The sequence below is a fragment of the Microcaecilia unicolor genome, chromosome 3 (genome assembly GCF_901765095.1).
Source record: "Microcaecilia unicolor chromosome 3, aMicUni1.1, whole genome shotgun sequence".
NCBI classification, from domain to species: Eukaryota; Metazoa; Chordata; class Amphibia; order Gymnophiona; family Siphonopidae; genus Microcaecilia; species Microcaecilia unicolor.
Window position 1 is genome coordinate 244,613,362 of NC_044033.1, and position 17,238 is coordinate 244,630,599.

Consider the following 17,238-nt stretch of genomic DNA (forward strand, 5'->3'; position numbering starts at 1 on the left):
TCCTGGACCCCATTTTTGTCCTTAAATTCTATTTTTGTTTTAATTATTAGTTGTTTTTTTTAGCACAATCATCCCTTGTGACCTTTTCTCTCTGAGGCACTTCCAGTATTGGCTCTGAAGAACCCAGTCCTTCATATTTACCACCACTATCTGTGCTCCTTGTGTGTGAAAGGCTTCATGCTTCTCGCTATTCAGCCTTTCAAGAGGGAAATGTGTATGTGAACATGAGCTTCTCTTAAGCGAGCTTTAGAAAGACGCTAGAAGTTAAAGATGCTTCTAGAGTCTTTCTAAAGCCCACTTAAGAGAAGCTCATGTTCAGAATTACAAGCTACTTTACAATTACCTAAAAGCATGTTTTTTTTCTGAAAGTTCTGTTTGTGCTACTCCATTTCTTTTGGTTCACTGTTCGTAGCAGTTCATGTTCTTCCACTTTGTGGTTGTGCTGATAGTGAATAACTTCCACAGTATAGCGTTATATTACTTACCAGTCTGGTTTGAGAACTCTCCCTCTGGACAGGGAATACAGTCATAGCAGCAGATGGGTTCTCTTTCCCTGGTTAATTTCCTGAAGCCTGGAAGACAGCTTGCACTGCATTTGGACTGTGGAGGGATCTACATATTGAAGAAAAAAATCTGAATACTTTTGAGGTAACACCGGGCTATGACTTTTTTCAAATGCAGCATTACATTTCTGTGTAAATATGTGCCATTTCAGTCCATTTTTGCCCTTAGCACACCCTTACGCAAGTTTTTCTTGTGTGCTAGGGCCCTTTATACCACAGCTGTCAAATGGACAATTTTCCTTTTTTTTTTTTTGTATTGGAACATAAGAGTAGCCATACTAGGTCAGACCAGTGGTCCATCAAGCCCAGTATCCTGTTTTCCAAACAGTGGCCAAGCCAGGTCACAAGTACCTGGCAGAAACCTAAGTCGTGGCAACCCCAAAGAATAGCAAGATTCCGGAATCCTAAAGAGTGACAAGATTCTATGTAGAACCTGGCAGAAACCCAAATTGTGTCAATCGCAGGGCAAGCAGTTGTTTCCCATGTCTGTCTCAATAGCAGACTATGAACTTTTCCTCCAGGAATTTGTCCAAACCTTCTTTAAACCCGATACACTAATCGCTGTTACCACATCCTCCAGAAAAGAATTCCAGAGCTTAACTTTTTTGAGTGAAAAAATATTTCGTCCTATTTGTTTTAAAAGTATTTCCATGTAACTTCCTCAAGTGTCCCCTAGTCTTTGTACTTTTGGAACGAGTAAAAAAATCGATTTAATTCTACTCACTTTACATCACTCAGGATTTTGTAGACCTCAATCATATCTCCCCTCATCCATCTCTTTTCCAAGCTGAAGAGCCCTAACCTCTTTAGCCTTTCCTCATACGAGAGGAGTTTCTTTCCCTTTATCATTTTGGTCGCTCTTCTTTGAACCTTTTCGAATTCTGCTAGATCTTTTCTGAGATACGGCAACCAGAACTGAACACAGTGCTCAAGGTGCGGATGCACCATGGAGCGATACAAAGGCATTATAGTATTTTTGGTCTTATTCACCATCCCTTTCCTAAGAATTCCTGGCCGCCACTACACACTGAGCAGAAGATTTCAGTGTATTATCTACAACGACACCCAGATCTGTTTCTTGAGTACTGATACCCATGCGCTAATGTTGTCAATGCATAGTCACCCATTTTATAGGCAGTAAGGGCTTGTGTGGTATTCCTGTGCTAACTGGTTAGCGTGTGGTAATGAAGCTGCACGCCCCTCAAAAAATAAAAATATTATTTAGCATGCGTTTTGCGCACGCTAATTTGGCAGTTACGGTAGGAAGTGTGAGCGAATCCCCACAGTATGCCACTTTAATGCATCTTAATAAAAGGGAGTGGAGGAGTCGCCTAGTGATTACTGCACCAGGCTTTGATCCTGGGGAACTGGGTTCTAACTCCTTTTACTCTCTTGCCTATCTATATGTTCCGTCTTTGCTTATACCCTACACTGTTCTCCCCCGAGTTTGTGCTTATTTTACATAAAGCCTTCATGCTGAAAAGAGCTCTGCCGCAGGTGTCTGACACTGTGTTGCTACCTGGTCCCCCTCCGACTGATGATGGCCCAGGGCTGATGTCAGACGTGGATTCCCCTGAGTGTTGGATGCATAGACGGGTAAATTCCCCATCAGAGAGTGGCGCACCCCCCCTTCCCCCCCCCTGTGGTCGGGCTGTGGGGACTCTGAGGGATCTGGCAGGCCTTTGTGGTCTGAGGAGCCAGAGGAAGGTGCCAGTTTGCCACTGGATCTGGATGATCCCAATGCGGTTCGGATAGTCCACCGCGATGAGCTGCCAGCACTTATCTCTGATACCTTACAGGCCCTCTCTATTGATGATCCTGTTAAAGGTGAGGCCTCCTCTGGTAATCTGAGGATGGCGAGTACTAAGAAGAAAATGGAGAAGGGAACCGACTGAAGACAATAAGATAAAGCATAAGGAATGTCAAGCCAAATGCAAAAAGGAGATACGGAGGGCTAAGAAGGCCTTTGAAAAAATGTTAGCATTAGAAGCGAAAACACATAGCAAAAATTGTTTTAGGTAAAGGGGTGATCAGGGAAGACAAAGCTGTAGCAGAGAAATTAAATGAATTCTTTGCTTTGGTCTTCACCGAGGAGGATTTGGGAGGGATACCGGTGCCGGAAAAGGTATTTGAAGCGGACAAGTCAGAAAGACTAAATGATTTCTCTGTAAACTTGGAGAATGTAATGGGACAGTTCTGCAAACTAAAAAGTAGTAAATCACCGGGACTGGATGGTATTCATCCCAGAGTATTAATAGAGCTGAAAAACGAACTTGTGGAGCTACTGTTAGTAATATGCAATTTATCCCTAAAATCAGATGTGGTACCGGAAGATTGGAGGGTGGCCAATATAACGCCGATTTTTAAAAAGGGTTCCAAAGGAGATCCGGGAAATTATAGACTGGTGAGTCTGACGTCGGTGCCGGAAAAAATGGTGGAGGCTATTATTAAGAATAAAATTACAGAGCACATACAAAAGCATGGGCTACTGAGACAAAGTCAGCACGGATTTAGTGAAGGGAAGTCTTGCCTCACAAATCTACTGCATTTTTTCGAGGGGGTGAACAAACATGTGGACAAAGGGGAGCCGGTCGATATTGTATATCTAGATTTTCAGAAGGCGTTTGACAAAGTGCCTCATGAAAGACTCCAAAGGAAACTGGAGAGTCATGGGATCAGAGGCAGTGTATTATTATGGATTAAGAGCTGGTTAAAAGATAGGAAGCAGAGAGTAGGGTTGAATGGTCATTATTCTCGATGGAGAAGGGTAGTTAGTGGGGTCCCTCAGGGGTCTGTGCTGGGATCGCTGCTTTTTAACATATTTATAAATGACCTTGAGATGGGAGTAACTAGTGAGGTAATTACATTCGCAGATGACACAAAGTTATCCAGGGTCGTCTCGTCGCGGGAGGAGTGTGAAAGATTACAAGAGGACCTCGTGAGACTGGGGGGTTGGGCATCCAAATGGCAGATGAAGTTCAACGTTGACAAGTGCAAAGTGATGCACGTGGGAAGAAGGAACCCGAATTACAGCTATGTCATGCAAGGTTCAGCTTTAGGAGTTACGGACCAAGAAAGGGATCTGGGAGTCATCGTGGATAGGACATTGAAATCTTCCGCTCAATGTGCTGCGGCAGCCAAGAAGGCGAACAGAATGTTGAGTATTATTAGAAAAGGGATGGAAACCAAGCATGAGGATGTTATAATGCCGTTATATCGCTCCATGGTGTGACCGCGCCTGAAGTATTGTGTTCAGTTCTGGTCGCCTCATCTCAAAAAAGATATAAAGGAATTGGAGAAGGTGCAGTGAAGGGCGACGAAAATGATAAAAGGGATGGGACGACTACCTTATGAGGAGAGATTAAGAAAGCTAGGACTCTTTAGCCTGGAGAAAAGGCGGCTGAGGGGTGATATGATAGAGGTGTACAAAATAATGAGTGGGGTAGAGCAGACAGATGTGAAGCGTTTGTTTACGCTTTCTAACAATAATAGAACCAGGGGACACAAGATGAAATTAGAATGTGGTAGGTTTAAAACAAATTGGAGAAAGTTTTTCTTTACTCAGCACATGGTTAGACTCTGGAACTCATTGCCGGAGAAGGTAGTGACGGCAGCTGGCCTTGCTAAGTTTAAAGGGGGTCTGGACAGATTCCTGAAGGAAAAGTCCATTGATCGTTATTAAATTTTTGGGTTTTGCCAGGTTCTTGGGGCCTGGATTGGCCGCTGTCGGAGACGGAGTGCTCGGCTTGATGGACCTTTGGTCTTTTCCCAGCGTGGCAGTGCTTATGTACTTATGCTCGAGCCTTTCCTTTGCATGACTCCATCCAAGAGCTTATTTCTGCTCAATGGGTTGACACTGAGGGCCCTTGAAAGTGGCCAGGGCGATGGGGAATCTTTACCCTCTGAGTGAGGAGCTCTTGGCCCGTTTTGGGATGCCTAAAGTGGATGCCTTAGTCACGGCGGTGACAAAAAAGACCACCCTCCCAATAAAGAGAGGGGTCACCCTGAAGGACATTCAGGACCGGCGGCTGGAATCAGCGCTAAAATGGTCCTTTGAGATTTCGGGCCTAGCCTTAAGGGCATCTGTTTGCAGTTCCTATGTTGCTCGAGCCTGCCTCTCTTGGTTACAACAGGCAGTGGAACAGCCCGTGGATGGTGCGGAGTCCCTCGCTGAGGTTGCACCGCAAATGGAGTCGGCCTTGTCATTTTTAGTTGACGCCCTCTATGATCTGGTCAGAGCTTCGGCTAAACAGATGTCTGTGGCGGTGTCCGCCCGCCGCCTTCTATGGCTACGGCATTGGGCGGCTGACATGGCCTCTAAGCAAAGGCTGGTGAAGTTGCCCTTTCAGGGCCTTCTGTTATTTGGAGAGGAGTTGGAGAAGATTGTTAAAGACCTGGGGGATGCTAAACCCCAGAGGTTACCTGAGGATAGGACCAAGATTACCTCAGATCAGTGGGTCCTGACCTGATCAGAGAAGGTTACCGATTGGAATTCGGTGCCCCGGTGAGAGACGTGTTTGTGGAGTCCTGATGCGGCACTGCCGTCAAACGGGCGGCGGTAGTGGAGACCTTACAAGTCTTGTTGCACCTTGGAGTGGTGATCCCTGTGCCTCCCGCCGAACACGGCTACGGTCGTTACTCCATTTATTTTGTGTTGCCGCGAAAAGGCGGGTCTTATCAGCCCATTCTCGACTTAAAGAAAATCACCGAGTCACTAAGAGTGTGGCATTTTCACATGGAAACCCTGCGCTCCGTCATTGCGGCGGTTCAGCCAGGAGAGTTCCTCACATCTCTGGACCTGAAAGAAGCTTACTTGCACATTCCTATATGGCCCCCGCACCAACGGTTCCTCCAGTTTGCGGTGTTGGGAAAAACATTTCCAGTTTCGGGCCTTGCCTTTTGGCCTTGCCACAGCTCCCTGAACCTTTTCCAAGGTAATGGTGGTAGTAGCTGCCTTTCTCAGGTGAGAGGGTATCCGGGTTCACCCGTACCTCGGCGACTGGCTCATCAGAGCGGACTCTGCAGAAGAGAGTCGTTATGTAACCGTCAGAGTGGTCTCAGTACTGCAATCTCTGGGCTGGGTCGTCAATATACCTAAAAGTCACCTGACCCCCTCTCAATCTCTAGAATATTTGGGGGTCCGGTTCGACACGGCCTTGGGGTTTGTCTTTCTACCTGACCAAAGGCGGTGCAAGCTTCAGAATCAGGTCCGTCTGCTCCTGTGGATGCCTCGCCCACGAGCTTGGGACTTTGTTCAGCTGTTGGGGTCGATGACAGCCACCTTGGAAGTGGTGCCATGGGCAAGAGCACACATGAGACCTCTGCAGATTGCCCTGCTTCAACGATGGTCTCCTATGTCTCAGGATTATTAACGCAGACTCACATGGCTCCCTGCGGCCTGACTCAGTATGGAGTGGTGGTTCTCAGACAGCATGCTGCGGCGAGGAATGCCGCTAGCGCTTCCCGATTGGTGCCTGGTGGTAACGGATGCCAGCCTGAAAGGCTGGAGAGCATATTGCCAGGGAAGCTATGCCCAGGGTCTGTGGACACCCGAGGAAACGGGGTGGTCCATCAATCGCTTGGAACTGAGAGCGATATTCCAGGCTCTTCTGGCCTTTCACAAGACTCTGGAGGGTCTGGCTGTCAGAGTTCTGTCGGACAACATGACAGCAATGGCCTACATAAATCGTCAAGGAGGCACTCAGTGCCAAGCACTGGCCGCAGAGGCCGCTCAGATATGCTACTGGGCCGAGCTACATCTGCAGCTTCTGTCAGCAGCTCACATAGCAGGTCAGAGGAACGTGCAAGTCGATTTTCTAAGCAGGTATCAAATCGACCCTGCGGAGTGGGAACTGGCAGACGAAGTGTTCCTTCAGATCTGTGCCAAATGTGGAACGCCCGTAGCGGATCTTATGGCCTCAAGCACAAATGCCAAAGTCCCGCGCTTTTTCAGCAGACGGAGAGATCCTCGCTCGGCGGGGTTGGATGCCTTGGCTCAACCCTGGCCTCCGGGCCTCCTGTATGTGTTCCCTCCTTGGCCCTTAATAGGGTGACTCCTCCTGCGAATTCGGCTGCATCAAGGAGTGGTGATCCTCATTGCCCCGGATTGGCCCAGGCGGCCATGGTATGCGGACCTCCGGCGGATGCTGGTGGAGGCTCCCCTTCCCTTGCCTCTGGTACTGAACCTGTTGACGCAGAGCCCGGTGACCATGGAGGATCCATGCCGCTTTGGTCTTACGGCATGGCTATTGAGAGGGCGCAATTGAGAGACAAAGGCTATTCTAACAAGGTCATCTCCACTCTCTTGCAGGCCCGCAAGCGTTCCACTTCCGTGACCTATGCTCAGATCTGGCGCCAGTTTGAGGCTTGGTGTGCTTCTAAAGTGATCACACCCATGCGGGCTACAGTCTCGCCGATACTTGACTTTTTGCAGGCAGGGCCACCAAGAGGGGGGGACAGGGGGACAAAAGTCCCCGGGCCCGGGCCTCCGGGGGGGCCCAGCGCCGCTGCAGCCCGGCCCGCCCTCCGTAGCTCCCGAAACCAACCTGAAGCGCCTTCACGTTCGCATCGCAGCAAGCAGCAGCAGCAGCAGGGCGGGCCACTCCTTCCTTCCGTGTCCCACCCTCACCTGATGTAACGTCTGTGAGGGCGGGGCACAGAAGGAAGGAGAGGTCTGCCCTGCTGATGCTGCTGCTGCTTGCTGCAATGCAAACGTGAAGGCGCTTCAGGTTAGTTCGGAGGGCCCGGCAGCAGGTGGAGGGGGGCCCAGCAACTTCGGGTGGGGAGGGGCGCGACGCGACCTCGGGTGGAGGGGGGCCCGGCGACTTCAGGTGGGGGGGCGGGGCGTGACGCAACCTCGGGTGGGGGGGCCCGGGGGCGGTCTTGTCCCGGGCCCGGCCACGGCTCTCGGCGGCCCTGTTTGCAGGATGGTGTACAAAAAGGCTTGGCCTATAATTCCCTGCCTGTTCAAGTGGCAGCGTTGGCATGTTTTCAGGGGAAGGTCTTGGGCCTCTCCCTGGCTGCGCATCAGGGGTGCTTCGGCTCCGGCCTCCCGTGCAGGCCCCTTGTCCGACTTGGAACCTGGGGCTAGTATTAAAGGCTCTTCAGTGTTCGTCCTTCGAGCCACTGAGGCGAGCTTCGGAGAAGGATGTGACTCTAAAGACAGTCTTTTTGGTGGCCATTACATCGGCGAGATGGGTGTCTGAGCTCCAGGCGCTGTTCTGTTGAGACCCATTTCTGCAATTCTCAGAGTCCGGAGTTACGGTTCGGACCGTGCCTTCCTTCCTGCCTAAGGTGGTTTCAGCGTTTCACCTAAACCAGCCTATTTTTCTGCCCTCCTTTACTAGGGAGGAGTTTCCAGAATCTTTTGGGCAGGTGCACCTTCTGGATGTGCGCAGGGCTCTGTTGCAGTATCTGCAAATGTCAAATGCTTTCAGGACCTCTGATCATCTTTTTGTATTGTTGTCAGGTCCTCGCAGAGGGTCTCCAGCGTCTAAAGCCACTATAGCCCGTTGGCTTAAGGAAGCCATTTTTTCTGCATATCTGCTATCTGGCCGGCCTCCGCCTGACGCTTTTAAGGCACATTCCACAAGAGCGATTTCCTCCTCTTTGGCTGAGATAGGAGCACTCTCTCTTCAAGAGATCTGTAGTGCAGCTACTTGGGCTTCTAAGCTCTCTTTTGCCCATCATTACAGGCTGGATGTGGCTGCCAGGAGGGACGTGCTTTTTGGAGCACAAGTGCTTGCACGTGGTGTGGCTTGTTCCCGCCCTATCTAGAGATTGCTTTGATACATCCCATTCGTAATGGATTCATCTGCTGCTGATGACAAGGAAGGGAAAATTAGGTTCTTACCTTGGTAATTTTCTTTCCTTTAGTCACAGCAGATGAATCCATGATCCCTCCCCGATTGACTCTGTTTTGTGTTCAGTTTTTCCTGCAGACATGTTCCCTCATTGGGAGAAGTTGGAAAACAGTCTTCAGGATTTCTGTTCCACTACAGGAGGTTGAGTTCGTCCCTCCTTTGTGTTATTGCTCCTGTTCTGGGGTGTTCGTTCGCTGTGAGGAAAGTTCATGTTATGTTACTTTGCGGTTTAACACTGCTTTGGAAGCTTGAAAATACTGAGAGGCAGATGGAGCTAGCTGTCCTAGAGGCACTATGGTTTTCAGTGTTCTCTATCTCTCCCTGCTGATAGGTGGACACAACCCATTCGTAATGGATTCATTTGCTGTGACTAAAGGAAAGAAAATTACCAAGGTAAGAACCTAATTTTCCCTTTCTCCTAACTGCGCTAACAGTAAGCCACATAGACACAAACTTCTTTTTGGTTAATTGTGGGATATAAGAATGAATAAATAAATTGATTAACAAGCCAGTTAGCACCAATAATTGGGTGCAAATAATTCTATGTTCTAATTGGTATTAAAATTTAGGCGCACATTTTTAGTTAGCAGGATCCACATACGGCTCCAGAAAGGGGGCTCAGCCATGGGAGGGTCATGGACAGATAAGGGGCATTTCTACAATTTATGGGGTCCCCTTACCAAGCTGCAGGAAAAAGGGCCCTATGCTAGCGGTAGAAGCTGTTTCTCCTGCACGCCAGGGCCATTTGTTTTCTACAGCCGGTAAAAGCCATGAAAAATAAAATGGCCATGCAGTGAGAGAACTCTTACCACATGGCCATACAGTGGGGAGCCCTTACTGCCACCCATTGAGGTGGCAATAAGGGCTTCTGTGCTAACCCGGCGGTAACCGGGCAGCACGATACTCGATTACCACCGGGTTAGCGCCGTGCAAGCTGTTTCCAGGGGTTTTCTTTACCCCTCGGAAATATGTGTGCTCAGGGCAAGGGGTTTAGTTGGTCTACATCCCTTTGTGTAAAGATAGGCGCCGATCCCTGCACTAATCGCATTCTATAAACAACACCTAACTTTCAGCGCTGTTTATAGAATAGCGCTTAGAATGTTTTTTTTTTTTTGCACCGATCTTTCGGTGCTATTTATAGAATTTGGTACAATGCCCTGGATTCAATATTGCGTGCCTAGAGATCCACGCCGAAATCCAAGCATATTCTATAACAACGCGCATAACTTATTCATTTTATTTATTTATTTATTTATAGCATTTGTATCCCACATTTTCCCACCAATTTGCAGGCTCAATGTGGCTAACATTTGCCGTAATGGTGATTGCCATTTCCGATTAACAGAATTACAAATGGTATTGCATTAAGGTGCGTACATACATGGTAAAGAATAATACATTATGGTATTGCATATAGGTTCCTGAGTGGTAGATTGGATTGTAACATATGTTAAGCCATCAATTATAGAAAGATTGTTTTCGACATAAGGATTAAAGTGGTATTACATAAGGTGCGTACATACATGGTAAAGTAGAATACATTATGGTATTGCATATAAGTTCCTGAGTAATAGATTGGATTGTAACATATGTTAAGTCATCAGTTATAGAGAAAACATTTTAGACATTAGGATTAAAGTGGTAGCGCTTGCTCATTAATAGCAGTGAGGTTAGTCAGTCAAGTGATGAGTACTGTTCTGTCTAGTTCGTGATCAGTCTTGTTCAGGGGCGTAGCCAGCCTTCCGTGGGGGAGGGGTCCAGAGCCCGGGGGGAGGGGGCACATTTTAGCCCTCCCCCCGGTGCCGCCCCCCCACCGCCGACATTGCCCCCCCCCCCGCCGCGAACCCGCCGCCGCTGCAGCTTACCTTTACTTTTGCTGGCGGGGGATTCCACTCCCCGCCAGCCGACGTCTTCTTCTCAGTCGCTTCCTGCTCTTCAATTTGTTTGCTGATGTCCTGGGGATCCCACTCCCCGCCATTCTTCTCAGTCGCTTCCTGCTCTTCAATTTGTTTGCTGACGTCCTGCACGTTGTACGTGCAGGACGTCAGACTCAGAGAACTTCTGAGTCTGACATCCTGCACGTACAATTACTTGCAGGACGTCAGCAAACAAATTGAAGAGCAGGAAGGACTGAGAAGACGTCGGCTGGCGGGGAGTGGGATCCCCCGCCAGCAAAAGTAAAGGTAGGCGGGGGCGGGTTCGCCTGGAGGGGGGTCCTGGGGTGAATCTGCAGGGGCCCCGGCCCCCTCAGGCCCCACGTAGCTACGCCACTGGTCTTGTTATTTAGAAATTAGGATGGTTGTTTATGGTATGCCTTCTTGAACTGGTCAGTTTTCAGTAGCCTTCGGAAGATAGCTAGGTCTTGCGTTGTTTTTATGGCTTTCGGTAGTCCGTTCCATAGTTGTGTGCAGATGTAGGAGAAACTGGTTGCGTACGTGGACTTGTATTTTAGTCCTTTACAGTTGGGGTAGTGCAGATTGATTGGCTTAACAAGCTAATCGGCGTTGATAACAGCTCTTAACATGCAATAATGAGCCCTAATCAGCAGTAATTAGAATTTACGCACACAACTTACTAAGCACATTCTGTACTGCAGTGCACCTCACTTCTAATGTGTGCAGGCAAAAGTGGGCATGGTTATAGGCGGGAAAATGAGCATTTCATGGGCGGTCCAAAATTTACATGCATAGTTATAGAATATGGCCCAGTGCGCCTAGATCTACGCATCAGGATTTATGACACAGTTTCGTTGGTGTAAATGGAGGTGCATAGATTTAGGCACTGATAAATCAACTAAGCGTATTCTATATACTGTGCCTGTCACAACTGTGAGAAATGTTCTGGAGTAGTGAGCCCTTGGGCCGCTACCGAGGACCGGCAGCAGCAGGTGAATCACCCAAGCAGGAAGCAAGGATAAACACCAACAGGCTGGTACAAGATTCAGGACTCTCAAACAGACTTGGCTGGACAGAATTCTGGAATGGACTTAGCTTGGCTTGACTGGAGCCAGGTGCTGGAACGGACTTGGCTTGGCTTGGCTGGAAGCGGATGCAGGAACGGACTTGGCTTGGCTGGAACCAGATGCTGGAACGGGCTTGGCTGGAACCGGATTCTGGAACGGGCTTGGCTGGAACCGGATGCTGGAATGGACTTTGCTTGGCTGGAATCGGATTCAGGATACTGGAACCGGATTCAGGATACTGGAACAGGCTAGGCTGGAATGAAAGCTGAAAGCAAACAGGGCAGAAACAAGCAGGAAGGGAACTGAAGCTGAAGACAAACAGGGCAAGAACTAGCAGGGCAGGAACTTCAACAAGGACACACAGATGAAAACTCATCTGAAGACCTCTGTTGCAAAAGCAAGTCTGAAAGTTCCCAGGTGCTTAATAAAGGCAAGTACAGATGAGGTCACAGGTGAGGCTTGGCAGGAGAAACACCAGGGCAAGTCTGGAGTGCTGGAACATCAGGACTGGAATGAACTCTGGAACATGTCTGGGAAACAGGAAGAAGACAGTCCACAGCAGCCATAGGCCTGGTCACCCGGAGACGAGGTGAGTGTAGGCATGGAATACAGTCACAATTGTGACAGTGGCTAAATCTAGGCACTACTTATAGAATACGCTTAGTCAGTATTGCACTGATTATTTTTTTTAGGCACCATATATAGAATCTTCCCCCCCCCCCCCCCCCCCATTATGTGCATAGTTCAGTGTCTTCCATCTTGTTTTTCTATGTATCTGACCTGGATGAACATGTTCCCCCATATGATTTCCTTTTCATGGATGGTAAAATCCTTCCCCGGCTGTGCATAAGGGTTATAACTTCCAACAATTTCATTATTCCGAGTCCCATCGGGGAGATAGGCTGTATTAATAATATCGTATCCAATGGTAAGATCACCATTCTCGTCGAAATAAATCTCCTCTCCCAGAATGTTCTTAAAGTGGAGGTTCTTCAGGTAACGATGAAGCTAATTATAAAGCAAAACATTTTTATTACTGAAACTAACTACAGGAATACACTCTAGGTATAAAACCTGGAAGCTCAGAGCAGTCAATAAAGCCTTCACCTTTACATGGTTTAATTTTTTTGTCTTGCTAACCATATTGGGTTTAGCAAACCATTTACCTTTGCTGTTTCCTTGAAGTTCTGGAAGAGAAGGGAAAGTTGGAGAATTTGTGGGGTCTCAGTCACTGCATAAATTGAAAGGAGCTCTTACAGTATTTTACTATTTAAGAGCGCGACAGTTTCGTAAATTGCAGTACATGCTTCCATGGGAAGAAGATTTAGGAGAAGAATTGAGTGTTGCACAGTGAAGAAGGATTTGTGAAGACAATACGACTGTGTCCCCTTGTGTTTTCATCAAAGAAAATGCATATAAGGTTCTTACTCCACTTAAAGTAGTCAAATTCCTAGAGGAAAAGTTCATAGTCTGCTATTGAGATAGACATGGGAAGCAACTGCTTGCCCTGGGATTTGTAGTATGGAATGTTGCTACTCTTTGAGATTGTGCAAGGAATCTTGTCACTCTTTAGGATTCCAGAATCTCGCTATTCTTTGGGGTTCTACATGGAATGTTGCCACGATTTGGGTTTCTGTCAGGAAACTTGTGACCTGGCCTGGCCACTTTTTGGAAAACAGGATACAGGGCTAGATGGACCATTGGTCTGACCCAGTATGGCTACTCTTATGTTCTAAGAATTTTTAAGGGTGGGAGCCAAAAACCATAACAAACCCAAAAGCCCAACACTCCCTAAAAATAAAATTATAGAGGCAAGTTCTCAATATCCCTCCACGATGAACATTAATACTGGGGATACAGTACATTTTTACACGGAAGATGTCTAAAAAGACAAGCCATTTTCCAAAATGAAACGTCCAATTTATGAATGATGGGTCCAATTTAAAGATTGAAATATATTTTATGTAAGTTGGATTGAAAGAACAACATTTTGTATGAAGAATAAAATTTTACATAGTAGCATAGTAAATGACGGCAGATAAAGACCTGTACGGTCCATCTAGTCTGCCCAACAAGATAAACTCATTTTACATGGTATGCGATACTTTATTTGTATACCCGAGTTTGATTTGTCCTTGCCATTCTCAGGGTACAGACCGTAGAAGTCTGCCCAGCACTCTTCTTGTACTAAAAGTTCTGAAGCTAATGTTGAAGCCCCTTAAAATTTACACTCCAACCCATCCATATCTATTCAGTCACAATCAGGGCATAGACCGTAGAAGTCTGCCCAGCACTGGTTTTGCTTCCCAATTACCGATGTTACCACCCATTGGAGCCGACTCTGTGGGTGCTGTGGGTGCTTGAGCACCCCCAATATTGAGAAAATTCCTTGTATGTGTCCAGGGAGGGGTCATTTCCATTGGGCTTAGCACCCCCAATAATTTTGAAAAGTTGGCTCCTATGTTACCACCCAATCCCTGCTAAGATTCCATGGATTCATTCCTTCTAAACAGGATTCCTGTTTGAAATACATTACCGTTTTCATCTCCACCACCTCCTGCGGGAGGGCATTCCACGTATCCACCAGCCTCTCCATGAAAAAATACTACCTGACATTACTCCTGAGTCTGCCCCCCTTCAACCTCAATTCATGTCCTCTAGTTCTACCGCCTTCCCGTCTCCAGAAAAGGTTCATTTGTGATTAATACCTTTCCACCACCTCCTGCGGGAGGGCATTCCACGTATCCACCAGCCTCTCCGTGAAAAAATACTACCTGACATTACTCCTGAGTCTGCCCCCCTTCAACCTCAATTCATGTCCTCTAGTTCTACCGCCTTCCCGTCTCCAGAAAAGGTTCGTTTGTGATTAATACCTTTCAAATATTTGAAAGTCTGTATCGTATCACCCCTGTTTTTCCTTTCCTCCAAGGTACATATTCAGGTCAGCAAGTCTTTCCTTGTACGGTTTGCAACGCAAATCCCATACCATTTTCGTAGCTTTTATTTGCACCGCTTCCTGTCTTTTTTATGAGGAACTACATTGAATCCCCTGTATTAATGCTAATCATGGAGGGTTATTGAGAACTTGCCTCCACAATTCTATTTTTGTGGAGTGTTGGGCTTTTGGGTTTGTTATAAGGTTCTTACTAACATCAGAATGGTTAAAATGGTTATACCCGGAGATGTCCCCAGAATGCTGGAGGCAGTGTGGGTAAGTAGGTACTTTTGTTTTACATATTTAATGGATCTGCCCCTAAGGTTCAATGGTTTTAGAGGCAAGTGATTGATATTATGAAATATTGGGAGGGGGAGAGTAGTTTTGGATGAAAATCCCCTGCCTACTGGGTTGGATAAGGGGGGGGGGGGAAACAAAAGTGGGAACAATGTACACTGAGATTGGGAATAGCCCAGGAAATTTCTGCACATTGGAAGGAGAGCGAGAGTGTGGTGGTACCTGATGGAATAAACAGATTGCAGATGCTCGGAGAGACGGAGGTCCCAATATTCAGCAGGCAGAAGAGGCTTCTGATACTAAGTGTCGATATTCAGCAGACAGTGTGGCTGAATATGACCACAGACCACCCCTGCACTGTCCAGTTAGTGCTAGGGTGGTCTGTGGGCAGAACTTGGGCAGATCATGGCAGGAGCCGAGACCTCTGTTAGCAGCCATATTCAGACTACTAACCAGTTAGGTAAGTGATTAAATTTAGGACAGCAAAAAGGCTGTCCTAACTTAGCTACAAAGCTAACCAGGAACCAATCTGAATATTGGCCGATGCCTGGTTAGCTTCCATGTTCCTGTAACTAGCTGTCCTGCTGCCCCCTCCCTCCCCCATGACCCTGATCCCCCGTCTCTCCCATTCCACACATCTTAAGGCAAAAAAGGACAACGTTTTTATCTAGACTGGTGCTATGACTGACCAGTTGACCACTGGTAAGGGAAGATGATGGCTGGGGTGGAAGGAAGATGGCACCCGGCATCCCCGCCCTCTGGTAAGGTGGAGGGAGTCTCTTAACTGCATTCCCCTCCCCCCAATCCGTTTGTTCTTCACCAGCAGTGAGCAGGGACTGCTACCCATTGCTCGCATCAGCTCAAGCCTTCCCTCTGGTCCAACAAACAGGAAGTTACATCAGAAGGCGGGCTTGGGACTGGCAGCAGTGGCTAGGAGTCCCTTCTCATTGTTGACAAAGAATAGGAGGATTTAAAAGGTACTGGGGGGGGGAGGAGAGTGCAGTTAAGAACACCCCACCCATCACAGGGAGGAAGGAGGGAGAGAGAAGAGATGGGGGTAGTGTTTCCAATATTCAGGTGGGTGCCCACCCATGTAATAGTGATCATCACACCGTATGGTTTGAAATAAGAGCGACGGCGGAATGCGGACGCACAAAACTCAAAGTACTGTATTTCAGACGTACTGATTTTGATAAAATGGGGGAATACCTGAAGAAGGAGCTGTTGGCTTGGGAAGGCGCAGAAGATGTGGAAAAACAGTGGTCCAAGCTAAAGGCTGCTCTAAATATGGTGACTGATCTTTTCGTGAGGAAAGTAAACAAAAACAAGAGATATATGGTTCTCCAAACATGTTGCTGAAAAAATAAGAGCAAAAGAGGCTTTGTTTAAGAAATATGAAAGAACGCAACGAGACTACGAGAGGATCACGGAAAAGATTATCGGATTAAACTCAAAGAAGCGAAGAGGGAAATAAGGCTAGCGTAAGTGCGAGCGGAAATGGCTAAAGATGTAAAGAGAGGTGACAAGACCTTTTTCAGATATACTGGATAAAGGAGAAGAGATAGGAATGGAATTGCGAAACTGAATGATAATGAGAATGACTATGTGGAGAGTGATAAAGATAAAGCGAACATGCTAAACAATTACTTCTCTTCGATGTTCACAGAGGAAAATCCTGAAGAAGGACCGCTGTCAGCTGCCGAGGGAACGTCTGGGAACGGAGTGGATACTGCACCGCTTATGGAAGAAAGAGTTTATAAACAGCTTGAGAATCTGAAGGTGGACAAAGCTATGGGGTTGGATGGGATACATCCCAGCATACTGAGGGAGCTCAGGCAGGTCCTGGCGGGACCTCTTAAAGATTTATTTAATAGATCGTTAAAGACGGGAGAGGTTCCATGGGATTGGAGACGAGCAGATGTGGTCACAAAAGTGGAAATAGGGAAGAAGTGGGAAACTACAGACCGGTAAGTCTCACATCGGTGGTAGGAAAAATAATGGAGTCACTGCTGAAAGAAAGGATAGTTAACTTTCTAGAAGCCAACGGGTTACAGGACCCGAGGCAACATGGCTTTACCAAAGGAAAATCCTACCAAACAAATCTTATTGACTTCTTTGACTGGGTGACCAAAGAACTGGATGAAGGACGTGCGCTAGATGTAATCTACTTGGACTTCAGCAAAGGCTTTGATACAGTCCCCCACAGAAGACGCATGAATAAGCTGAAAGGGTTGAACTTAGGACCGAAAGTGGTGAACTGGATAAGAAACTGGTTGACCGACAGGTGGCAGAGGGTGGTAGTACATGGAATCCACTCGGAGGAAAGGAAGGTGAGCAGTGGAGTTCCTCATGGGTTGGTGCTGGGGCCTATTCTGTTTAATATATTTGTGGGAGATATTGCTGAAGGGTTGGAAGGAAAGGTTTGCCTTTTTGCGGATGACACAAAAATAGCCAATAGAGTGGATACCCTGGAGGGAGTAGAAACAATGAGAAGGGATCTCCGAACCTTAGAAGAATGGTCAAGGGTCTGGCAGTTAAAACAATGCCAAGAAGTGTAGAGTGATGCACTTGGGGTGCAGAAACCCGAAAGAGAGATACTGAATAGGAGGGGAGAGATTA

General features: G+C 47.3%; 1 protein-coding gene across 1 annotated transcript in view; it reads right to left on the bottom strand.

The window, feature by feature from the left end:
- Positions 1-17,238, bottom strand: part of LOC115464539 (vomeronasal type-2 receptor 116-like) — a 74,612-nt gene that overhangs the window by 14,446 nt on the left and 42,928 nt on the right. The window contains exon 5 of the mRNA XM_030194905.1: positions 486-612. Coding sequence (XP_030050765.1) covers positions 486-612 — 127 coding nt within the window. The remainder of the gene's footprint in view (positions 1-485; positions 613-17,238) is intronic.